Here is a 27,115-nt window from a genome sequence, read left to right as displayed (position 1 = left end):
TTTAACGGCCTCATTTAAAAACTGCTGGCCCTGGGGATGTTGATGTTTATGCTTCTGGATACCCAGGCCTTCCATCACCAGATGGCAGCTGGGGCACCTCCCTATGCTAGGCCTAGCCGTTACTACTTTTTTTGGTGTGCTATCCCTGCCTTGCACCTGAACGTGTCCCATAACATCAGTTAGGCCCAGAGTTCCACGCTTTGCTGCAAGGTCCACTTGACCACCGACGCATGGACAAGCGCCTGCGGTCAGGGATGCTGCTTATCTTTAATCACAGGCCGGGTGAATGTAGTGGAGTCTGGGTCCGGGGTGCAAACTGGGGTGGCCTATCTCCTCTCCCAGCCCAAAATTCATGGCAGGGTTTCTCTGAAAGCCTACTCCTGCTCCACAACCTCGACCCCAACGACGAGCTGGAGACGCTGTACCACTGGCGTGGGGAGATGTCAGCAGGCCGTGCTGAAGCTCATCAACTTGGGGGACAGACCGCACACTGCCTCCGAGGTGAGGGATGCCATCCAGGATGATATGGCAATATGGTTTTCCCCGCTGCACCTGGGCCCACGCATGTTTGCATATGTGATAATGGCCGGAACCTGGTAGCAGATCTGGAGCTTGCCAGACTCAAACACGGCTCCTCTAAATGTGATTTACAAGTGGTCCCTACTAGGACCTTATTTTCAATTCCCCATATGTTCAGTCACCCATATTTTATTATCTATGCATGTGGCTATGAATTTCCTCACCTTCCATTTTCCACTGTCATTGACCCTTCATCAACCACTGGGTTGTGGGAAATTTCAATCTTCAACTTTTTTTGTATCTAGCGAACACCAATGTCATTTATATCAATTTGTACTTTGCACTTAGCTTCGGGTGGGGGTAGACCCTTAAAAATCGGTTTGACCATACATTTCCTGACTGAATGAACGACTGTCTCCCACTTAGCTTCAGGGGGTAGACCTTTAAAAATTGGATTGACCATACATGGCCTGACTGAATGAACGGCTATCTCCCACTTAGCTTTAGGGGGTAGACCCTTAAAAATTGGATTGAGCTGATATAGCCTGATTGAATTGCTGTGTCTCCCACTTAGCTTTGGGGGGGGAGACCCTTAAAAATTGGATTCAGCGTACATAGCCAAACTGAATTTCTGTGTCTCCTTGGTAGGTTTTGGGGTTACACACCGTGAAAAACTGGATTGAGTGTACATAGCCTGACTGAATTTCTGTCTCTCCCACCTAGATTTTGGGGGTACACAGCGTGAAAAACTGGATTGAGCGTACATAGCCTGACTGAATTTTGGTGTCTCCCACCTAGGTTTTGGGGGTACACACCCTGGATATTTGGATTGAGCGTACATAGCCGGACCTAATTGTTCTGTATCCCTTTTTTGGGGTTACACACTACCTGAAAAGGTGGTTTGCACGTATATAGCAAGAAGTAACTGCTGTGGATTCCTGCTATTTTGTGGGGGACACCCCTAATAAACGCTGGTTTGCACGTATATAGCAGGAAGTAACTGCTCTGTATTTCTGCAAATTTGTGGGGGAGGGGACATCCCAAAGAAAAGCTGGTTTGCACGTATATAGCAAGAAGTAACTGCTGTGGATTCCTGCTATTTTGTCGGGGACACCCCTAATAAAAGCTGGTTTGCACGTATATAGCAAGAAGTATTGATGTTGAAGTATTGAGTAAGTATTGAGTATTGAGTAAGTATTGAAGTATGCTATTGATTCCTGCTATTTTGTGAGGGGACACCCCTAATAAAAGCTGGTTTGCACGTATATAGCAAGAAGTAACTGCTGTGGATTCCTGCTATTTTGTGTGGGGTCACCCCTAACAAAAGCTGGTGTGCACGTATGGTGTGCAACAAGTAACTGTTCTGTATCCCTGTTTTCCACCATCCGTGGAAAGCTGGACTCCTGTCCCTGCAGTGTATAGCTCTGAGAGGAGCTGTTGTTGTTCTTTGGTTTTTCCCTGCCTATCTCAAGCTAATGCCTATTTAGCCCTCAGCAGATATGTCTCTCTCCCTATCTCTCACCGCAAAATGACACGAATATGGCGGCGGCTGTTTTTATGAATGGGAGGTCACATGTTTTCGGCAGCCAATGGGTTTTTAACATTTTTTTCAAAGCCTCCGTTGTCGTAGTTCCTGTCCCACCTCCCCTGCACAGTTATTGGTGCCAAAAACACGCCAGCGAAGGTGGGAGGGGATAGAAATTTTTACTGCGTATGCCGCGTGGTATTCGATTGGGAACGAATACATCGAACGGCCTGATATTCGATCAAATACCTATTCGATCGAACAGTGTTTGCTCATCTCTACTGGAAACAAAACATGACTGTGGCATGTGATCTGATCTAAGACACTCTCTCATCTCCCCCATCCCTCGAGAACAGGTCACATGCCACGGTGACATTTAGTTTCCAGGCAAATGAAGCGTCAAAGATGTGGTCACGTGACCTGAAGGGAAATCAGCTAAATTATGCATAATTTTAATGTGATATGTATTAGTGATTTCTTCACATTAAGGAATATTGTCATAGGATCAATATTTTTTTATAAACCGCATTCCCCCTTTAATCTATCACAACAAATACAACTGTGGAGCAAATCTGGCAATACTTCACAAACAACATATAAATATGTATACTAGAAGTAATGGTACTGTATGTGCAGAGCTTTTTTTGCTTTAGGCTTCCACAACATGAATGTTCTAGTTATAACAAATATAGTTGCATTCAATAAATAAATCTAGCCTGGAAGATCTTACCCCACTGTCTTTCATGTTCCTGAAACAAATAGTTTTGTGTAAATCCTGCAGTAACGCTGGAGTTACTCTTCTGCTGATCTGCTCCATCTACAGCTGGAAACTACCTGATCACATGGGCATAGCCAAAGATACAGATGGCACAGCAGGGAGACTCTTGTCCCAGCACTTTGGCTTACAGCCATTCACAGGAAATGGGGAAGAGCATGGAAGACCCTAAAGACACTAAAAAGACTCTAAAATATGGCCATATTACTCACTACAAAAACAGCCTGACCATAATTTGTATAATATATGGCATGTGCATGCATTTATAGTACCTTTGCAATTATGTCCACTGTTTCACTATAGCTGCGACACTTCTTTATGCCAGAGTTAGCCAAAAAGTCTTCTACTAATCGAACTCCAATGTTATATCCCCTGAAAATAGAATGAATAATTTGGATAAAATTAAAGCGTGCAATTAAATAAAAGGCTAGTAGAACTGTACATTATAAAAATGGAGACGTGACATACTATATAATGTATGTCATGCATAATTGACAAGTTTTAGGTTCTAGCAATTAAAGCTGTTTTGTTGTGTGCTTAGGGTCCATTCACACTGAGGAAAATGGTGAGGAATTTGGTGTAGAATTTCAGCGCTGATAAAAAAAAAAAACCTCCCATTGACTTCAATGGGTTCCACTTTCTGCTAGCAGCTTAATGTTTTGTATTCTGGCTTTTCATTGGTCCACAATCCTAGCAAGGTCCACCTGAAGTGATTTGCCCTAGCATAGGGGGTTGTTTGTGGATTTTGTTGAGTTTCAGCTACTATCTAGCACCACTTTCTGATTTATCCATTATGGTACCAATTCTCCTTATGATTGCTTACAACCCCATCATTAACCACAGCAGAGAATCCCTAAACTTAGATTCACACCTGCACCCAGTCTACGTTTGAGGTTTCTGTCCCCAAGCAGACCCCACAAATGGAAACCTGAATGCAGGTGGGAACCTGTAATAAGAAATAAGAAACTCAGTCTGGCCTTTTATTGCATGGTCACTAGAGATGAGCGAGTAGTACTCGATCGAGTAGGTATTTGATCGAATACTACGGTATTCGAAATACTTGTACTCGATCGAGTACTACTAGCTGTTCGAAGTTAAGATTCGATGCAGAACCAGCATTGATTGGCAGAATGCTATACATTGCCAATCAACGGTGGTTCTTCTCTTACCTTTAGAAGTCTTCTCCCTGCGCAGCGTCCCCGCGTCCTCTTCCGGCTCTGAATTCACTCTGCCAGGCATCGGGCCTGGGCAGAGCCGACTGCGCATGTCCGCTTGTAGTGCGGGCATGCGCACTCGGCTCTGCCCAGGCCCGATGCCTAGCAGAGTGAATTCAAGGCCGGAAGAGGACACGGAGACGCTGCGCAGGAGGAAGAATCCAGCCCGACCCTCACTCATGGACTTGGTAAGTAGAATTTGATCGAATGTTGCCTACCCCTGAAACGAGCATTTCCCCCCATAGACTATAATGGGGTTCGAAACCCGTTCGAACAGTCGATGTGTGCGGCTGTTCGAATCGGATTTCGAACCCCGAACATTTTAGTGTTCGCTCATCTCTAATGGTCACCCATTCAGATGAATGACTAGGATTATCAGATGTGAAACTCATGGTCACAAGAGTTGACTTAAAAAACCTAATCAAAAAAAGTGTTTGTAATAAAACATTTTGTAAATTATTTCTACTTTGAATTTGTGTGAGATTAGCAACATATGTGGTTTTATTAAGCATATCGTCAAATAAAAAGATTAATCTATCAAAAATTATATTGATATCATTGGGAACGTAACTGGTCTCTGAAAAATATAATACAATTACTATTTACTTAATAAAAGAAAAAAAACATTGTATCATAAAATTTGCATTATTGTATTACAATACTTGTCCACAAAGCAAGATGCCTGCTAAATATGACATAGACTATATACTTACATTGCATCCAAGTATTTGTTAACTTCCTCATCGCTGTCATAATCTTTGCACAATTCTGCCACTAAAGCACCATAAGTGAGAACAAAGAGATCTCTGCTCTAAAACAAAAGAAGAAATTGTGATATAAGTCATGCATATTTGTATATAGCATAGATAAAGGAATAGCTTGAAGCTCTTGGGTCCAATGTCTGATCTTTAAATGGAGCCCTACCTTGTGCCCTTTATGGCGAATAAAATGTATCAATATTCTAAAGGTACATTTGGGCCCCCATCAGGGTCCAGGATACACTGCTTATATAGCACCCCCCTATAGCTACAAACATAGTCATGTAAACAGCTGCTGTGACTAACATAATCTACATATTCAGAATATTCTTGTGTGAATGATGCAGTTATAATCTCTCTAGAATTTTCTATATACTGTATGCCAGAACAATGTATTTTCTCTTCCATAGATTTTCATATAAAAACATGCTTCATTATATTTGCAGTTTAGAGTCCAAGAATATTTACGAGTAATATTTTTATATATGACCTCCGCTGTGTCCTTATCCCACCAAACATTTTTTATGTTCCAAATGATCCATAATTTAAGTATCTGACCACAGAAGCTCCCTACTGGCCACTTGCCATGACAGCTATAAAATGTATCATCCTCGACTGCTAAAGGAATCATAAACAAGATAATGCAGCTCAGTAAAATGGAAAGTCTCAGCAGGAAAACAACTCGGATTAATAATAATATATAATCACATATACACAGTGCAGCTTTGGCAGTATTTATGGCTATACCTGGCATTGTCAATACTTTCCTTTATCCCTATCTTCCTATCCCTTTCTTTTAGCATCTACTCCTAGACTGGACTGAAAAAAAGACACGGATAAAAGTTCACCAAACATGCACAGTGCATGAATAACCGTGTATTTCTGTGTAGCCCTGTAGTCAATGTTGGAAATATTCTACCCCTGGAGCAATTAGCGGCATAAGGGTGAATTCACACTGAGTAAACGCTAGCTTATTCTGAACGTAAAACACGTTCAGAATAAGCGGCGTCTAAAGCAGCTCCATTCATTTCTATGGGAGCGGGGATACGAGCGCTCCCCATAGAAATGAATGGGCTGCTTCTTTCACTCCGTGCAGTCCCATTGAAGTGAATGGGGAGTGCCGGCGTATACGGCAAGCTCTGCTCATGCCGGAGCGTACACGCCGGCACTCCCCATTCACTTCAATGGGACTGCACGGAGTGAAAGAAGCAGCCCATTCATTTCTATGGGGAGCGCTCGTATCCCCGCTCCCATAGAAATGAATGGAGCTGCTTTAGACGCCGCTTATTCTGAACGTGTTTTACGTTCAGAATAAGCTAGCGTTTACTCAGTGTGAATGCACCCTAAGAGACATATGAATAGTCCTATAAAAGCTTATGGGTGACCTGTTATGGTTATGTACAGTACATACACTTGTACCATTTTACAGTGATTTGGCTTCCATGCTATTCTACCAAACAAGAAGTTATATTGTTGTTAATATAATTTTAAAAAAAAAATTATATACAAATTGTTATTTTGTTAGTTTATGCCCTGTGTGGACCTGGCCTAAGGCCCCAAATGGCAGAGATGCAGCGTTTTTTTGCAAAAAAAAAATATGCACAGCGCTCAACTGAGGGGGCAACACATAATGTTTTTTTTTCCCACAGTATTTTTTTGCAGTGGCCCACTGTGTGAGGACAGTGCCTAAGGCTGAGACCCCACTTGGCATAAACGCCACGATTTTAAAGTCGCATCTAGAGATTACCATCCACACAATACTGCCCTGGTTTTGGAAGTTACAGCATGTCATTTACACCTATGGAAATGCCGGCGGTTTACCTATAGGTATATTTGAAGCAGAAAGTCTGCATTTCCACCGTGTTTTTTTCCCACAGTTATTTTAAGGAAAATTTAAAGGTATCTGATCCATTTAGTACAGGTAAGCAATGAATGAAAGCTCTTCCATCTACAATATGAAAAGACTACAAGAAATCACAAGCTATGCAAGAAATGTACTTACAATGTTATGTGCTGAAGCAGAGGATGAGATAGCTGGTAAATGCCAGTCCTGAAACAGTTAATGATAAGGCAATTTGGATTAATCACCCTAAGCCTTGGTGCACACACAAATTTGCAGTTCAACAGATGAGTTACTTAACAATTACACCTCCATTGAATAGTACAATGATTACCTATTTATACAAAAGTCACAATGGTTTCCAGTTTGGCAGATCTTTGTGTGACTATCTGTAGAGAAGTGTTTTTTTCCATCAGTAAAATGAGAAAATTACTGTCTGTTTTATGTTTTTTACCTACGCAAAATTCTGCAAAATATCATTCAGTTTAGAAAGGCAGCACCCAACATGATGAGAAAGGTTTTCTAGATCTCTGCTTGCTGTCATTCATTCTGTTACTTCTAGTGGTTGGAATTCTGACCATGGTCATGTGATTTACGGTCCATGGTCATGTGACAATAACACAGGTGCACATCTCGTTATAGTCACAGCACAATATTCAGACATCTGCCTGGTAACGAGCTGTGCACCTGTTTGTTGATCACATGACCATGGACTGTAAACCACATGACCTGTGAAAAGCACTATGGGAAAAAATGCAATGCATTGCTGCCGAGGTTTTTCCAGTTGGGCTTTTTTTTCCTGCGGCTATGTGGGGCTTTAGCCTAAAATGATTTAGACTAATAATACCCTTTATCAGGGATAAGACATTCCTGCTATAAGATTATGTTAAAATTTGTGGCAAAGTCTCAGTCGCAATGTCCGACTGTCGGAGGAAAAAGTACATCTTAAGGCTCGTTCACACCAGCGTCCAATCTACATTTTAAGGTTTTTGTCTTCTGTCTGTAGAAGACAGAAACCTGTCAGACTGTGTCTGGCTGTGGGCACCGGTGAGTGTTTTGTGCTCTCGGCGGTGAAACCGTTTTTTTTTTTTAACCGGACACAAAGTCCTGCATGTCCGACTTTGTGTCTGGTTAAAAAAAATGGTTTCGCCGCAGAGAGCACAAAATGCTCACCGATGCTCGCGGCCGGACACTTTTCAAACCCATTCATATGAATGGGTTTGAAAAATGACTGCAGGTTTCGGTCTCCTGTCCAGTTTCGGGCAGGAAATGGAAACCTGCAAACAGAGACCCGGGGCGCAGATGTGAACAAGCCCTTACATTGGAAATCCTGTCCTGATGCCTGATGAAGGGAATTATTACCAAAAGCATTGGTTATTCACAAGACAGGCTTGGAGAGATAGGAAATAAACCATACATGGAATTAAACCAAACTGGAGTCCTGTTGTACTTAATCTCTGGATTATAATTGCGGGAAGGTGGCCATTCCCACCCAAAGGTGCACCCAGTTATCTCTGCAACTAAGGCTGGTTGCACATTACTGTAAATTAAAGGCACAGGAGGCGAAAGGAGGACACGCAGGTGTCACCCATGTGCTGGCTGTGCAGCGGCCTTGCATCCGTAGCCCGGTTTATTAATTGAAAAGGAGCCATGGAAGCAACGGCCACAAAAAAGGACAGAAATAGGACATGATGTGACCGTGTAATTCACAATGATGTGCATAGAAATAAATGAGTCAGTGTGCTATCTGTGAAATACATGGATTGCACACTGATCACAGACACAGTTATCTGCAAGGGGCCTAATGGAGAGTGCTGCCTGGTCCTTATACATATAAATATAACCACAAGTCATTTGGGCGCTAACATCACAACATCTATTAACACATCATATCATACTGTATGACCATAACAGCCTTGGCCTTGTGGTTATAATGTCACAGTAGAGAGATAGTGAGATAAATGAGAAATATGATGTATTGATAGACAACTGTAGCACTGTTAGACTGGCCAATAATTAGCTGGGCTGCATGAATATGGTTTTTTTTGTTTAGTCCTGCATTTAAACAGGCCACTTGTGTTACTGACCCACAAGAGACACTATGGGTGTTGCCCTCATTGCAGTTAATCCTTAGCAATTAACCCTTTGTTGGCCATACGGTGCTGGTTGTCTGGTTTTATATGGTGTGGTATTAGGAAGGGGTCACATGGAAAGGGGTTTCTTGACAGTTAAAATAATCCAGTGAAACCACCAACTGGATTCTAAACCCTTGAACTGACAGGAACCAAGCCCCTCCTAAGTTATTTTCACTTATAGGGACCAGGTGGAATATAGGGTCCTGGGTGTGTATGTGTTTGTGTAGTGGGAATATTAAGAATGAATTTTAGCAACTTATTTAATAAAAGTTAGGTTTTAGCCATCAAGTAAGGGGTACCCTTTATGATAACAGTTGTATTTTGGTACCACCAACCCAGTGCATGTTATAATGTCACAGTAGAGTCATACAGACCATGGAATTATTTATTGATCAATTTATTACAATCATCATAAAATAAATACATAAATAAATAATCTGCAGTTTTGTGTTTATTCGGTACATGTGAAATTGATATATTTGTAATAAAAAAAGAAATGTGTAATAATTTTATCATCAAGTGGTCATAGGAGAATCTAAGTCATAAAACTTATTCTGATTTAATAATATGTCATCAAAACTTTTTGGAATTTCATACAGTTATGGAAAAAAAATTCTCTAAAATAATGTAAATTATAGAGTACATTATAAATTCTTATCAAATGAGTTTCTAGGATTAGAAAAACTTGACTTCTTCCTTCCAATAACAGTATGATATCTGTCCATGGGTTCTGTCTGTGATTGTAGCTGGGCTCCATTAGTTGTATTGAGTTTGGGATGCAAGACCAAACACGACCTGTGGACACGGGTGACACTGTTCTTGCAAGAAAGCCTCCGTGTTTTTCTAATCCCCTTTAATTTAAAGTGTGTTGTATTTCTTAACTTCAACCAAAGGTGGTTGTACATGTTACTGAATAGTGTGCTGGCGAGGAAAAATACACAAAGGATGCGCTACTAACGGAACGTTAAGTATATATTCAAGTGGATCCCTAAATCTTCCTCTTGGTCGCAGGGGGATCACTCTTGAATGGCAAGTCACAGTTCCTTACAAAGAATATTTTGCTTATATGCATGTATGCTTTGTATGTCAGTAAGAGGGCCAGAGATTAGTGACGCAGGCAGCAAGAGAGGAGGCAGCGAGAAGAGGCCAAGCCGAGAAAGAGTTTACCTGATTTTGTGCCTTAAGTACTATCATGGTGTCTATCATAATGATATGTGTATGATAGTGGTGTATGATAGACATCATGATAGTACTTAAGGGATAAGAATAGATGAGTGTTCCACCATCTCTCAAGGAAACAGTTGTCATCACTAGAGGTGGTGGTTACGTTGGACACAGATCTGATGAAGGGGGTTGCATCTTAGCGCACCTTGAATAACCTCGAAATGCATTATCCAATAAACATTTGAATTTCCCACAATACTTGATCCTAGTCCATAATTAGAAAGGAGTGCGCCACTGGCTTTGTTTTCTACAGAATTGGATTGATTCTGCCATTTGCATGTTACTGAATAGGGTGGACTTGTTTTTTTCCCAACTGGATTTTAAATGTTGAGACTTCCTAGTTTAGATTGTGGAGACTGAGTACAGAACAGATGCAGCAAACTATAACTTGACAGTCTAATAACTTACAAGCAATAATGTCAACAAATGATATGGAAAAAGCCATTGTAAGAGTCCATTTGAAGTTCTGTGCCACAGTGTATGTAATGCTTTGTATAGACATGGTCGTTTAACTCTGCATGAATTAATTGCAAAGGTGAATATAAAAAATGTTGTAACATACCTTATTAGAGAGAAAAGTCTAGTCCTGCTTATATCAGATTGTTTCCCTGCTCCCCCTCCCTCTGCTAAAAAGACTGTCGGGCTAAGGCCGCACATAGCGTGCCTCAGTAAATAAGTGCTGCGGGGAAAACTGTGGCAGCAACGCATGACGGTTTTTCCTGCAGTGCTTCACACTGGAACCCTCTACAGACTTTCTGCTTCAATTATACCTATAGGGAAACCCCTGTGCAAAGGTTTTGGAAATACTGTGGTTCTATTTGGGTAAACTGCGGCGATTACGCCACATGGGGCCCCAGCCTAAAATCAATATGTACAAATATACCAAATGTATACTGGTATTATAGGAATACAGCTGCAGTGAATTATGAAGTTTATGTATCTTCTGGTTATGGTAAAGTATTCATTTAGTATGCATACTAGACAAATCACTTGACTGATGTGGGATTTTCATGCTTTTTAGTTTCCACAATGCAAGCTTTGATATACTACATTCATCCCAGAGTGTTAATTTCTTTATATGTTTGTGTCATGAATCTTTCAGAAATGTGTTTACTCAATGAGCATGTTTTACTGTAAGAAAAATGTTTGTTAATGTCATAGCTATGTACAAGTATTATATACATATTCAACCTCAGATGTGAGGATAAGAGACTCCCAGCTATGTATTTTACAATTATGTATTTGGCCCTGGCGAGTTATTACTTGGCCAGAAATCTCATACACAAGATACTGTGTGTGCCTGTTAACAAAACCTGTTTAAATTACAAGAAGTCAGTTGTAAACAAATGGGGATATGGTTTTCTGATAATATTTGACTAGGAGGACATGCCACAGTGGCACTGGTAAATTTTGCGGGTGTGCCAAGCGGACACGAACGCTCAAGGTGCAAACTCACTAGTGTTGAGAGCAGGGCAAAAGTCCAGGAACTGAACTCATTACCCAGAGGCTATTGGGGTGTCATCCTTGGTGTCTACACAATGGGGACCTCACTACAAACCCCATAATACCATTGACTTGACTCTATGATCATCTGGCGAGGAATTATGACTGTTCTTAATTATTTGGTTTCAAGGATGGAAGGTTGGAATTCCCCCCTAATCACATCACTCTGGGTGGAGACTGGGGAGAGATATATTGTTTACCCCTCAGGAGACAAGGAGTTCTACTGCTGGAAGCCGCATGATGAGATGGAGGATCTCTTACTGATTAAGCATGTGCCCTGAAGTCTAAGAGACAGACTTCAGAGATTTATTTGGTATTGTTTCCATTTCTACCTTTTATGCCTATTTATTTTTATGTATTGTATTCTACTTTATCTGTATCTGTGTTATGGTCAGCAGGATTTATTGAAAAAGCCCTCTGGGTTACTGACTGTTAAAAACCTGGTGTGAACAGTGTCTGACAGTTGATGTCACTGCCAGCTAAATTAAACAACCAGGTTTGCTCTGTTACCAATCACAGAGACCTGTGCAGTCAGAGCAGCCGCACAAATAAACAAACTGGCTAGCCTGAACTCCAGGACAAGCCAGAGATCAAGTAAACCCTGTGTGTAGTTGTTCCAGCCACCCAACCCCCAATGCAGCTTACTGCCAAACAAACTCCCAGTGTGAACACTGAGGGGAGAAGCTAGTTAAGGCCAACTGAGATTCTACCACACACCATACAAGGCAACCTTTCAGGTATCAAATTTGGTTTGCTCTTAGAGCGCTGGGCATCCAGACCAGCCCCCTTATATAGGCAAGGGGCGGTCACCAGTAGATAGCACAGCTGCCCAATCCGAGCGTCTATAGTTCGACACACCAGTCCATCAAAGACTCCATCACACCCGGCTGTTGCAAGGCAAATTAACCCTTGCAACCCTGGACTGTGCAGAGGAACAGACAGCGATGCCCATCTCATGGCCGCAGCTTCTGCACAATCCTAACAATCTGCTTGTCAACCACATATGTATATTTCTGTATGTGAAGTGGATAGTACCAACCAATTCAGGGTTAATAAATATATAAAATTTAGAAAGCTCATTTCGTATTATCCTACAAGACCCGGATACACTTGCAGGGCATGAGTGTAAAGTAAGGAAGAAGCGTGATCGCCAGGTGTACCAAGCTGCTTGGTAAGGTGGTATCCTTCACAGTAGGAATAAAGGTCTAGCAATTATAGAATATTTATTATATATCATCATGTTTATAAACCTGGGGTTACACATACTTTTGTCACAACAGCCTTAGCAGCAAATGAAATTTTGCCCCTATATCATTTATTATTCTGTCACGTTATTTTCATATTCAGTATTGTAGCTGAATGTATTTCTATGACTGCAGCTGCTGCACATTTGTTATCACATGTCAAGCTGTCATCTGTTTGCAACCTTATCCTTAAAGGGGTTGTCCCATGAAAAGCATCCTATCTATACTGCTAGTTTATGTGGATTTAAGACTTTTCCTAAATACATTGCTTTATCAAAACTGCTTTGTTTGGCCATTATCTTATTTTATTCACTTCATTGTTTACACTCAGTTTCTATGGCCACGGGGCTTATCTGCTCAGTTCCCAAGAAACTAGCTTCCTGCTCTCGGGGGGGGGGGGGGGGGAGGGAGGAGCTGAGTGCTCAGCAGCAGCTCTGAGCTGTGTATGTCTGACAAGTAATGGAGGTCCTCAGATAGGGGAGGGGGAGGTGAGAGCTCCAGCATTTCTGATTCTGGTTCAATTGAATTTGGCTGATAAGGGCTGAGATAACCTCTGTATGTAATGAAAGCTGACTAAAATCCAGCTCTGCTACATCAGCTTCTACATCAGCTTCATACTGTGGTAATGCATTTACAACCAATCCCTCATTACTAACTGCAAACATAGCAGATAGCAGAGCAAGTGAAACCCTGCCTACCAATGTGCCGGGAAAACCAGGGAGTGAACAGAGCACACAGCCTGCAGGTTGGTGAACAAGGGTTATGGGAATACCCCTTTAAGAAAAATCCACTGTGACTCAATGCTATGGCACAAAAACACATTAAAAAGTTCATGAGGCAAAACCTTTTTCTAGGACCTTTTTCAGGCTGAGACATAAATAAATGCCATCCATACTGCTTCACAAATAAGAAGATATAGGAGTGTGTCATTCATTGATGTACATGAATTAAATCTTATATAATAAAAATTATTTTCTGTTGTCTGTTCTTTAGACACATAAATTAGGCAATTATGAAGGTTTTAGACTTCCTTTCGGCTCTTTATGACATTTTTGTATTCACAAATGCACCAGTGGCTTTCCTCCATATCACATCAGATTATCTGCATTAGCCAAAAGCTTGCAGATCCTTCATTCTTAGCCTCACAAACATATACACAGTTTTAGACCAGCCATTATTGTTTTAGACCAGTCTTCCATAACAACGATTAGAAAAAACACCAAAAAACACCGGCTACTCTTCCGAAGATGAATATATATAAAATTTAACTTTTAATATAAATCCATTAAACAAATAAACAAAACATATCAAACAAAAAAAAAACCTAAAAAAACTCCAACGCGTTTCAGAACACTAAATCCCTTGAGTATTGTTGAGTATTTGTAGGTTTATTAGTGTTTATATAAAATGCACTGTGAATTGTGCAGAATGTATCGGGTAAAAAGACAATGGCAGAATTATTTTTTTTTTATTCACTTCCAGAAAGAGTTAACAAAAGTTAATCAATGATATTCATGCACCCTAAAATGCCACTAAACAATGAAACTTGTCCTACAAAAAATAAGCCAGTTACATTAGAGGAAAAATAAAAAGTTATGGCTCTTGGTATGCAATAGAGATGAGCAAACAGTGAAATGTTCGAAGTTCGATTCGAGTAGCCGCTCAATACTCGACTGTTCGATCAAACGCCAAACCCCATTATAGTCTATGGGGAAAAATACTCGTTTAGGGGGAAACCAATGTTTGACTCAGGAGGGTCACCAAGTCCACTACGACACCTCAGCAAATGATGACAACACCTCTGGAATGCAACTGGGACAACAGGGGAAGCATGCCTGGGAGCATCTAACAAGCCCAAGTCACAGTTTTACCCCACCATCACAGCCTATCAACTATACACTTTCCACACTCAAAAAACCCACTATGAAAGTGGAAAAATACCTGGAAACATTTTTTCCTTCCCAAATGGATGGGCAGAAACCCAAATTTTACTCTAATGAAAACTTAACAAGCACCCCTTTAAATCACTTTGCCCATGACAACCACAGATGGAAAAGGCAATAGGAAATCCAACAGTGTAGCATGTATGGAGCAAGGTGGCACTACTTGAAAGAGCAATAGCCTGGATGGGGGCGATGAAAAAAAACGCTATATAAGGGTGGTGCTCTAAGTGAAAAGAAGTCCAAGCAATATGAAAAAATAGAAAAAACTTGGCACTCACCCTGTGCGTTGAAAAGTCCAAACATTATTGTAGATGTCCAGGTAAAAACATACATGGGAAGAGACACCCAGTGTGCCATCAGTGAAATGTAGCGTCCCTGTCCGCATGCACTTGTCGGTGGTCAAGTGGACCTTTGTGCAAAGCGCGGAACTTAGGGCCCGCCTGATGTTGAGTGACACGTGCTGGTGCAAGGCGGGGACAGCACACCGGGAGAAGTAGTGATGGCTAGGGACGGCATAGCGAGGTGCCGCACTTGCCATCAGGTTCCGGAAGGCCGGAGTTTCCACAAGCCGGAATGCCAACATCTCCTGGGCCAGGAGTTTGGAGAGTGCGTGTTCAAGGCTTGCTCATGTGGGTGGTTAGCGCTGTATTTTTGCCTGTGCTGAAATGTCTGAGAGATGATGGGTTGCTGGGAGAAGGCGCATGATGGTGCAGGAGAAGGAGCTGAGACAGGAACAGGAGAGGATGAGGGAGAAGTCCCCAAAGTGGCGGAGCCAGATGTTGCGGTGTCCTGGCTGGTGCTCTGGACTGCAGAGCCTGGGAGAGGCAGTGGTGGCAACGCCGAACGATGATTGTCCTGTGTTTGCTCTCTCACACTGAGCCCAGTGCTTGGATTCCAAATGACGGCGCATGGAAGTGGTCGAAACGTTGCTCTTTTCATAGCCCCTACTCAGTTTCAAGTGGCAAATTGTGCAAACCGCACTATATTTGTCCTCCGCGCAAATTGTGCAAACCGCATTATATTTGTCCTCTGCGCATTCCTTGAAAAATCTCCACACCATCGAGGAACGTGCCTTCGATGGGGGAGTTTTTCTGGGCTGGCTATGATAGGGAACATCTGGGTGTGGCCTGGCTTCGGCGAAGCAGCTGACCTCTGCCTCTGGACATGCCTCTGCCTCTAGCTACCCTCTTTGGTGCTGCACCTCCCTCAACATCGACATTGCTTTCCCTGCTTGACATCTCCCCTGTCCAGGTCGGGTCAGTGTCTTCGTCGTCCACCACCTCCTCTTCCAATTCCTCTCTTGCCTCTTCCTCCTGCACACCGCACATGGCAACAGGCTGCCCTGATGGCAACTGTGTCTCGTCATTGTCACTGAGGGTGGGTTGCTGGTCAAACACCACAAAATCAACAGGAGATGGAGGAGACTCCAGTGCTTTGGCATCTGGACACAGAAAGTAGTCTGGTAGCTCCGTGGAATCGGGAAATGGAGGGACAGGGAGAGGGACAGTTAAAGGACCAGAGAACAGCTCCTGGGAGCAGGGAAAGTTGGGATTACTCTGCTGGGAAGATTGGGCATTTTGGGAGGAAGGCTGACCAGAATGCTGTGAAGGAGGAGGAGTTGAGGTAGAGGCTGACTGGCTAGTGGATAATGTGGTGGAAGCATTATCCGCCAGCCATTGTAACACATGTTCCTGTTGCTCGGGCCTACTTAAGTTTGTGCCTTGCAACCCTACTTAATGTGGCCAGAAAGTCGGGGACTGTGGAGAAGTGCAATGCTTGCTGTCCCTGAGAGGTAAGCATGGAATGCGCTGTGGCTTCACCGCGACCTTGCTCCCCAGCAGCATTCCCACGCCTCCGACCTCGCCCACGGCCTCGTCCATGTCCCTTACCGGTAGCCTTGCACATTTTTATATGGTTTTGATGGTTTGGTGGGTACACAGCGTGACAACCTGGATGAAGCGTATATAGCCTGAGAATTAGAATGTATATCCCACTGCTTTTTTGTGGGTACACACCGTGACAACCTGGATGAAGAGTATATAGCCTGAGAATTAGAATGTATATCCCACTGTTTTTTTGTGGGTACACACCGTGACAACGTGGATGAAGCATATATAGCCTGAGAATTATACTGTATATCCCAACGCTTTTTTGGGGGTACACACCGTGACAACCTGGATGAAGTGTATATAGTGTATATGGGCTGAGAATTTCAGTGTATACCCCTTAGTTTCGGGGAGGGGGGGGGGCACGACGACACACTGTTGAACCCTGGATTAAGCGTATATAGGATATATGGGTGTACAATTTCAGTGTATCCCACTTAGCTTAATCCCCACTGCGGATGGGATGCAACAACAGAAAAATGTACAAAAAAATGGTTTATTTTACATTCACATATTTTAACTCCTTCCTTACTGCTGTGAGTGCAGTAAAAAAGAAAAAACATGCCAACAACATCTCTTTAATGCCAGGCCATTTCAGGTACGATGTGGCTTTTAGAGTTTTTAGAAAGAATGCCACTGGATAAACTTTGTCACTTTAATGCTTTTGCCAGCTGAGTCACGTTGGTTACATTGCAAATGAATGAAAGTGAACTGATAGGTGTTTGAAGCAACAACAGAATCATCATAAGCCTAGTCCTCACACATATATGTTTCTGCTCAATACGCTATCCTGCTATTGCACCTTGCAGTTCTTGGTCACACTGGAAGTTGGTGGGATGGATACATGATGATATCAATAAATATGCACAACCATTGGAGTAGACTTGTTGGAAAAGTATGTTATACACGTCCATGCTCCCGTGCCAGAAGGGACACATTACAATGAAGGCATATCATGCTTCTAAAAGAACATTGTATTATGTAAACAATGCAGTAATTCAGTGCTTGGGTGTCCAGTAATATATATCCCTTGAGTCTTCAAGTAACAGCATGGACCTCGAGATCAAATTATGTCCAGAGCTACATGGTACACTAGCAGCATTTTACATTGTCACTTTAACAAATTTATTAATAGACATCAAGAGAAGCACTTTGATATTTGGTTCAATATAGTCTATATTCTACACATTGAGGATGGAATGAAAATGTCAAAGCTAACAGCATTTCTTCACAACACCCACGCGTTTGTACTTTTAGTAATGTTGTCAATTGGTAGGCAAAGGAAGCATCAATATTTAACAATGTACAACTAAAAGCATCTGGATGTGACACAGCAATTTTAACAGCAATATTCTAGTTCTTCATAGCTACATGACTTGAATATAATCCATAATAAGATGTTTTCTGCAGAGTTCAAAGTAAATTAAATGTCCTTGAAGATTTCATAATGTAAGTAAAATAATCTTAGTCTGGCATGCATAAAATGGTTTCTATATTATGTCCAAATGTGTAACAAATATATGCTAAATGAAATACCCCTGTAATAAAACTGACAGTGCCAAGGTCCTTTGCACTCTAGCATTGACACAACAGCCAGCTGACCAAACTACTTTTATCCAATGTATCAATGTCAACCACATTGGATAAGGTGTAGCTGCCATCTCTCAGAACATCACTTTTAGTTTTTTAAAGGGTTGTATGCGAGATTTATAGTATAAGTGAACTCATCTTCATTTCTATATAAGTTTTATGGCCACTCAGCTACAGTCATATTGTAAAACTTAGCCTAAAGTACTCTAAAGAAGATATATAGCAGTGGCTTCTCCATCTCTAAGAATTAATTTGCTATGGAGATACCACATTGTTGTTATTGAGCTGCTGGTCAGCTTCAAGTATGTTTTTATTTTCAGCAGGTCATTTAACCCTTCCACTGCATGTATCTCCAGAAGCAAAATATTATTTTAAAGGGTTTGTCCCATCACAAGGATCCTATCTATACTGCTTGTTAATGTGAATGTAAGACTTTTCCTAAATACACTGCTTCAGCAAAACTGCTTTGTTTGAAAACTCTTACTTTATTCATTTTTTTTTACACATCCCTTGACTTATCTGGTCATAAGTCAAGTGATGCATCTGCTGCTCTGAGGGGGGAGGGAGGAGGGGCTAAGTGCACAGGAGCGAGTCTGGAGGGGGGGGTAGTTTACCCTTTGGGGGAAAAGGGCCGCCAATACAGACCCGGCATCCGCTGTAATAGAGAGGCGGATGCCGGGGAGGGTTAGAAGCCGGCACAGATGCCTGCAACATCGCTATGCTCCTGCCCTGCATGAAGCCAGCAGCGGCAGGAGCAATGCTGCTATTCCGGGGGGGGGGGGGGGGGCGGAGGAGCGTAATAACAGCATCGCTTCTGCCGCTGCTGGCTTCATGCAGGGCAGGAGCATGGCGATGTTGCAGGCACCTGTGCCGGCTTCTAACCCTCCCCGGCATCCGCCTCTCTATTACAGCGGATGCCAGGTCTGTATTCGCATTGTGAAGACTAGACTGGTCTCACCATCTATGAGCATGCACGCAGGGCCAGCGGCATCTCGCCGCTGGCTTTGCATATGTAACCCCGCCCACCAATGACGCAACAAAGCAGGAAGACAGATGATTTTACAGCAACGAAGACTGGTGAGTATGCGACGTGGGAATACCCCTTTAATCTATCTACCATTTTTGCCACAAGCACATTTTTCACAACATGTGGTATGGCACATGTGAGAACTCATCATGGAATAGAGAAAGAACCACAACTTAGAATTCAAGGTTAGGGACCAGTTAGGATTTATGACAAGGTATTTTATAGGGTTGTCTTTTTCTGCACTGGAGGTGCAATAAAGGGGCACATTAGGGATTTCAGTCAGCTAAATACAGTAAGGCAGGTATGCCATATGCATCAACCACTGAAAAACTGAAATACTACAATTTGAAGATAAAAAGAATACTTCCCCACATTTAATGTACAGATTGAGACATATCGCAATGTTCAATGCAACAATAAGAACAGAGGCAGGTTGTAAGTCAGGGCTGCAACAATCACAGCACAATGGAATCAATAACTTTTATTGAAAGTTCTTAATAAAATAGGATACACATAGTGAAAACAATTGCAGACATCCACTAAGTGCTATACATACAATTAGAATCAAAAGACCCACAATAAAAGGTATATAATGTATTCTCTCCAAAATATCTAACTATGAGGTCCTTATCAGTGATCCTATCCTTGTATATACCTTGGAGTTCAACTCTATAGTTGATCAAGCAAAGTCAGATCAACAAGAAGGAATGGGACTACATGTGTCCTCAATTTACCCTTGTCCCTTTGTTTTATTGCCTACCCAAGGTCCACAAGGATTACACTCCCCTTAAAGGTAAATCAATTGACTTGGGCATCGATGGTATCACACAGCAGGCCAGCACATATTTTGATCAGGTCCTATGACCTTTTGTGCTGGCCCTACTGTCTTATATTCGAGACACCATGGATGCCCTTAGACAGATTGAGGGCATCCATGTGCCATGTGGAATCCTTCTGGCTATCTTTGATTTTAGGCTCTGTATACCTGCATACCTCACGATAAGATACTTCTTAGGGCCATGGGGCCTACATCTCAACTCTCGTAACGAGTTCTTTTTGACCTTAATGGAGTATATTCTATAACTTCTTCATTTTTGACGGCTGTTTATACCACCAGATAAGGGGTACCAAAATGGGTAGCACGGCCACACCCACTTATACCAACTTATTTTTTTATTTTACGTAACCAAGAGTTGGATGTCCCATGTCCTTTTTGTGTTAGATACATGGATGATATCTTGATCTTCGGTTAGGCCCTCCTGATTCCTTTTGGAGTTTCATAACCATTGTGAATCAAAATAATCTGAACCTGAGACTAACAGCTATACTTGATAGACATAGTGTTGTCTTCTTGAATCTACTTATAACCATCACTGAGAACGGCACACTTGCTTGTACCTTATTTTGGAGGGAGACAGCTGCATATTCTCTACTCTGGTCGGATTGTTACCATCCTCTCCCTTTAAAAAGGGAGATTCCAAAGGGACAGTTCCTGTATCTTCCACTCCCTCTGCACATGGTAGCTGGAAGGACTAACAGGCAGCATGATCTAAAGGCTATGAGTTTTTGCTCTATACCACTGAATTAATCAGAGATATTTCTGGGGTTACCATTGTCACAATATTAGAAGCCAATGATTATTGCTTTAACCCTAGACTAACAAGCACTGACATTTTGGACAAACTAGTGGCTTATTCTCAGCACCCTATTTATCTATAGCAGAAATCTATCTGGGTTCATTATCACTATATTTTCTGAGTTTTATTGGTTAACTTATTGAGATTCACCACCTTTGACAGCAGGGAGCTCCAATTTATCCATCTCCCTCCATCCTAATCATTAAGTCAGGAGAGTGTAATAACATGAGTTGTTGTATGTGAACTCCTAACATAATGTTTGTGGTTCCTACCACCTTCGGCGATTGTGTTAACATAAGAATGCATAGGAAAGCATAGTTTTCTGAAAGAATAACCTCTAGGTCTAATAGCATATACAGGAGCTTTCCTGGTTCATATACAAAATTTAGTGTAAAAACGAGATGTGAAATGAGTCTAAAGGGTTAAGTAATTTAGTATATAACATCAAAACGGTAAAGTGATGCTTTCACCTTCACTTTACCGTCACCTTTAAAACAATGTGATCAATAGGATCCAGTGTGAACAAGCAGTGCTCTTCTGAACTTAGGTCTAAAGTTAAATGTATTTGAGGTCTGCCACTTCATAAATAATTCATGTCCCGTGTATTCTGAAAATACTTGTTTTATTAAGATTGTGACAAGAATTCGCACAAAGGACAGTCAGAACACAAAAAGTTAAACAAATAGACATCATGCAATGATGGTCTGTCATTTGCTGTACTTTGTAAAAAAAATATGAACTACCTGCTTCACTGGGATTTTCATAAATTGGACACCATGTTAATCTTAAACATAAAAGATGATAAAAGTCAATTTCCACTTCTTTACGTGATGTCACTCTGGGTAAAACACCAGACACTTGGCCATTACTACATATTTAGTGTAGTTAATTTGGTCTCCACCAGTCTCACGACTACACTTGGGATGTGTTGTGTGTCCATTAAAAGTTTCAGAGGCATCTCGGTTACATATTCCTTCACACTCTTTGGTCTTCATCATTAATAGAGATGAGCGAACAGTAAAATGTCCGAGGTTCGATATTCGTTTCGAGTAGCCCCTCAATATTCGACTACTCAAATCGAATATCGAAACCCTATTATAGTCTATGGGGGGAAAATGCTCGTTTCAGGGGTAGGCAACGTTCGATCAAATTATACTTACCAAGTCCACGAGTGAGGGTCAGGCTGGATCCTCCGTGCAGTCTTCTTCTTGCAGCGTCCCCGCAGCGTCTTCCGGCTCTTCATTCACTCTGCCAGGCATTGGGCCTGGGCAGAGCCGACTGCGCATGCCCGCACTACAAGCGGACATGCGTAGTCGGCTCTGCCCAGGCCCGATGCCTGGCAGAGTGAATGAAGAGCCGGAAGACGCGGCGGGGAAACTGCACGAAGGAGACTTCTAAAGGTAGGAGAAGAACCAGCGTTGATTGCCGGACTGTATAGCATTCGGCCAATCAATGCTGGTTTTGCATAAAACTTTTACATTCGAACAGCGAGTGGTACTCGATAGAGTACGAGTATTTTGAATACCGTAGTATTCGATCGAATACCTACTCGATCAAGTACTACTCGCTCAAGTACTACTCGCTCATCTCTAATCATTAACCATCTCAGGTGACCCATTCCCACATCACAGCTCATTTGAGTATAGAGTGGTACACCTTATTTCATATCTATTCTTATCTGAGATGTTGCGAAAGTTTGCAAGCTCTATTCTTATCATAGTACTATCTATCTACTGCCAATAGGCACACATTGGTAGGTCCTCTTCTGGATGCTGTTTGGGGCTACTTTAGAGCCTATTACCACATGTGATCCAGATGCGTACAGTATACATCAGGACACACCTCTTAATGAATGAATTCAGGTGTTTCATTCAGTCCCAATGCCACAGATGTAGAAAATAAAGCCTAGGCATGTAGTCTGCCTTTAGGCTAATACCCATATAGTGGACTGCAGCAAAAAAGCACTGTGGCAACGCATTGTGTTTTTTCCTGCAACGCTTTTCAAAGAAAGTCTGTGTGTATTTTTTGTTATGTGTGGATGGGAATTGCTAGTGACTGTAGTCACTGTAGTGGCTTTGCGGTGACTGTGAGGGTCCATTCACACTGAGTTTTTTGGCAAGAATTTTGGCGCTGAATCCGTGTCAGAATTGACGTAGAAAAAACACCTACCCATAGAGTTCTATGGGTTTCGCAAGCTTTTTTTTTCTGCTAGTGAAAAAAAAAGCTTCCTTCAGGCAGTTTCCGCCTACAAAAACCAACACAGTCAATGGGATAAGAACAAAAAAATATTTGTGACTCACCTCCATATAAGACTTGATCCTAGTACAATATTTTTCGGGGTGCACGGGTACTTCAGACTTAAGGGAGTAGCATAGTAAACACGTAGAGAAGGAAAAGCCAGCAGCTCTCCGAAAGTCGTATAAAACGACTAGCGGTTTTTCCACGCGGTTTTTGCCAATACCAAGTGGATTTTCCGCCTCCCATTGACTATGCAGAGAAGGAAAATCTGGCAGCTCTCCGAAAGTCATAAAATATAACTTTTAATTCCAAAAAATTTAAATTTCAATGCATAAAAAAAAAAAGTGACAAAAAGAAAACTAGAACAAAACCTCTCCTAATTTACTAATTAGGAGAACAGTGCCTCTGTATGCCGCCCTCTAGAGGGCAGCCTCCTTAACATCATGCATGACTCAGTTAATAAGCCTACTATCATGATGCGGATTTAATTGCCAAATTAGTATTTCTATTCCAAAAGGAACATATTACCAGCTGTGGACAGCGCTGTTTCGGTCTTTTGGACCTCCTCAGCATAGTGCAGGGATACTGATTTGGCAGAGTGAGAGACTATAGACCAGGGTCAGGGGATAATCATACACATTAGGGAGAGTGTGTGCCTACATAGGAAGTACGGAGACTTGCATATTTTTTTACCCAGAGTCCCTAGCGGAGCAGGAATGACTTGTAAGTCTCCGTACTGCCTATGTAGGCACACACTCTCCCTAATGTGTATGATTATCCCATGACCCTGGTCTATAGTCTCTCACCCTGCCAAATCAGTATCCCTGCGCTATGCTGAGGAGGTCCAAAAGACCAAAACAGCACTGTCCATAGCTGGGAATCTGTTCCTTTTGGAATAGAAATACTAATTTGGCAATTAAACCATTTCATTTGTACAGAGCCTCTAAAGTACCAGTAAAGTGGAATCCGCTTCAGAGAATAAGATTTTGAAAACTGCACCACTTAAATAATTTAAGTGTAGTGAGCATTAGTATGCCATATGTGAATGCACAGCGGATGGTGAAAAGTGAATATGTAAGCTGTGTGGGGTACATCGGGAACACCAAATTCCCTATTATTTTCCCAATAGCTCCTATGACTCTCTCTGAGGGTCATTTCTGATGTCTTTTCCCTTGTAGCTCTAAAAGGGTCTACCTTGATAAATGATCGCATAGCTTAGACATTCTCTCCCTGTTGCAGCCAGTTGTGTTCTAATGATTTGGCAATTTTTGGGGTCTTTGCCTTCACATTATACAAGCTATATTTTACTTTTCTGGTGATGTAGACATATAAGGGCTTATTTTTTGCAGTATGAGTATTTTGTAATTACACCATTTTTGGCTGCCTATACGTTATTGACTTAATTTTATTAACTCTTTCTTAGTTGATTATAAAAAAACCCATCAATTCTGGCACTGCTTTATAACTTTGAATTGTTTTTTTTCCGCGCAGTGTACAGCAGAAGTAACATGTTACCTTTACTCTGTGGGACAGTACAATTATGGCAATACAGGATATAGATATTGCCCCAGCCCTCCTTGACTAGATCCTATGGACATTCCCAACAACTCAACCTCCAATCTACGACCTCATTACAAAACACTCTCTCAGAGTTTGGGAGTCCGAAATACTCTAGACAATTCATTTCTTCTGACTTAATCGGATCACCACTAATAAAAAAAAAAAACACCCTTGTTTTCCCAGGAAGAAAACTCCTTGGGTCTTTCCTAATTGGCTTAATAAAGCCAAACAAGAACAACAAAATGCCTAGGATGCACATGCCCCCAAACCACACACCCCTCGCCCACTCCCACCCTCTTCCCCCACCCCCAACCATTCTTTGCTTTGGCAATACCAAATGTTTTTTCTTCGGTTATGCTAATAAAGCCCCTTTGTATCTGTATCTTGTATCTATCTTGATTTCTCACCTTCTATCCCTTGAGGGTGTCTCTTCCTTTGCTTCTTTACAGTGTTGCTTTAGCCTTCAACCTCTGGAGATGTACTATTAACTACAATGGCGGCACTTCATTAACACTTCTCTCAAGAAAACCACTTTCTCCCGAGACTCACTAGCATTGAAAATTACTGTGTGCAATATGTGCACAACAGGCAGCTCATAATGAAGATGTACACAAACCTAATTCAGTCTTCTTAGACTTCCCAGCTCTCCTAAGTTTCAAAATAGGAAACAGATTTGAGCTTCACTGATGAGAAGTGGACCCAAATCTGGTAGGCAACCTAAAAGAGTGCCCAAAATACTATTTTGCTTTAAACCAAATTTAAAGTCATGTTCTGGTAGTACCTGGTACCCAAATGGATATCTCAAGCTGTACCGAACTACCTATAACAGAGAATGACAAGGAGCATTAAAGGGGTATTCCCATGTACATAATCATATCTATATTTGTAGATAATTCAAAGTTAAGCATTTTTCCAAATATAAGCAGTGCAAAATTCTGCAGAGTTTTAAAGATTTTCTCTAACCATCTTAGTGGTGACAGTTTGTTGTCTTTATAGGTTGCCAATAGATATGACCACAAATGCAGAAACTTTCTATGGTCAGGGACTTGTCAGGAGCCCAGCTATGATTTTCTTAATGTCGCTGGGTTATCAGCGACAATAAGATATGAGAAGATATCCCGGCCACAATAAGCAAATCATTGCTGATTTCATGACTTTAGAAAAGTTCTGCATTCATGGTCGTATCCACTGGAAACCGAACAAGACAACAAGACTGTGACCACAAGATATTTAGAGAAAATCTTTAAAACTCTTCAAAATGTTTAATTACTTATATTTGCAAAAATGTTTAACTTTTAATTATCTACAAATTTTAAAATAATTATATTCATGGGAATAGCCCATTTTAAATTAAAGTAATTTAAAGGAGTTATGAATTTAATGTGTTTTAAAGTGGATTACTAAGGGCTCGTTCACATCAGCGTTCATCTGTCCTTATTGCAGGTTTCCGTTTCCTGCATAAAACAAATGCAGGAGACGGAAGCCTGCAGGAGACTTTCTCACCCATTCATTTGAATGGGTGAGAAAGCTGTCCGGCCGTGAGCGGCAGTGAGCGTTTTGCGCTCTCCGCCGCGAAACCGGGTTTTATAATCCGAACACAGAGTCAGACATGCACTACTCTGTGTCCGGATTAAAAAATCCAGTTTCGCGGCGGAGAGCCTAAAACGCTCACCGCCGCTCACGGCCGGACCCGGTCTATGGTTTCCGTCTTCTGCCATGCAGAAGACGGAAACCATAGAACGGAGACATGAATGCAGGTGTGAACCTAGCGTAAGTGTGGTTTTAGTAAAGTTTAGTAGATTTGGTTTTTGGTTTGCAAGTTCTCTTCCCTCACCTCACATCTATTCTCAGGTCTTACCTGAAAGTGCGGGACAAGTGCTGGTCAGCTGTGCCAAGCAGCAGCAGGTTCTAGTAGTTTCTACTAATCTGCCCAGCACCCGAGTTCGTCAGCTGATTGGTCCGATGGCTTCAGTGGCGGGAAAATTTGATCTTATAAGGAGGTTCGGAGAACAGCTCAGGGTCTGTCGGTGTGATCAAGCTAAGGAGCCACATTTATCGCTAATAGAAAGCAATGCTATGGCCCCTCAAGACACAATTTCTGTGTATGGCTTACATTTTTCTGATCACAAATGGACACGAAAGGCAGAACACTATGTATTTACTGTTTCAATGGGGATAGTGAACTACAGTATTATAATCAAGGCTTTGGTAGCAAAGTACTCTATAGTATCCCCGCAGGGAGAACATACAAACTATATGGAGATATTTGCAATGTTTGAATTTGAGCCCAGGAGCCCAATGCCTCCCATTGACATGATTTATTTTAGGCATAATACTATATAAAATAGTTTTTTAATTATAACTCTTTGCTGATGTACAGTCATGGTCAAAAGTTTTGAGAATGATAGAAATATTAATTTCTACAAAGTCTACTGCTTCAGTTTTTCTAATGGCAATTTGCATATACTCCAGAATGTTATAAAGAGTGATCAGCTTA

General features: G+C 41.7%; 1 protein-coding gene across 1 annotated transcript in view; it reads right to left on the bottom strand.

Moving 5' to 3' along the window:
• Positions 1 to 27,115, bottom strand: part of TRAPPC3L (trafficking protein particle complex subunit 3L) — a 63,602-nt gene that overhangs the window by 23,753 nt on the left and 12,734 nt on the right. Inside the window, exons 2-4 of the mRNA XM_075266874.1 lie at positions 6,794 to 6,841; positions 4,747 to 4,844; positions 3,092 to 3,191 (exon numbers count right to left, since the gene is read on the bottom strand). Of these exons, the coding sequence (XP_075122975.1) occupies positions 3,092 to 3,191; positions 4,747 to 4,844; positions 6,794 to 6,841 (246 nt within the window). The remainder of the gene's footprint in view (positions 1 to 3,091; positions 3,192 to 4,746; positions 4,845 to 6,793; positions 6,842 to 27,115) is intronic.

The sequence above is a fragment of the Leptodactylus fuscus genome, chromosome 3 (genome assembly GCF_031893055.1).
Source record: "Leptodactylus fuscus isolate aLepFus1 chromosome 3, aLepFus1.hap2, whole genome shotgun sequence".
Taxonomy (NCBI): domain Eukaryota; kingdom Metazoa; phylum Chordata; class Amphibia; order Anura; family Leptodactylidae; genus Leptodactylus; species Leptodactylus fuscus.
Note: the sequence above shows the minus strand (reverse complement) of the source record. Positions and strands in the feature narration are given on the sequence as shown.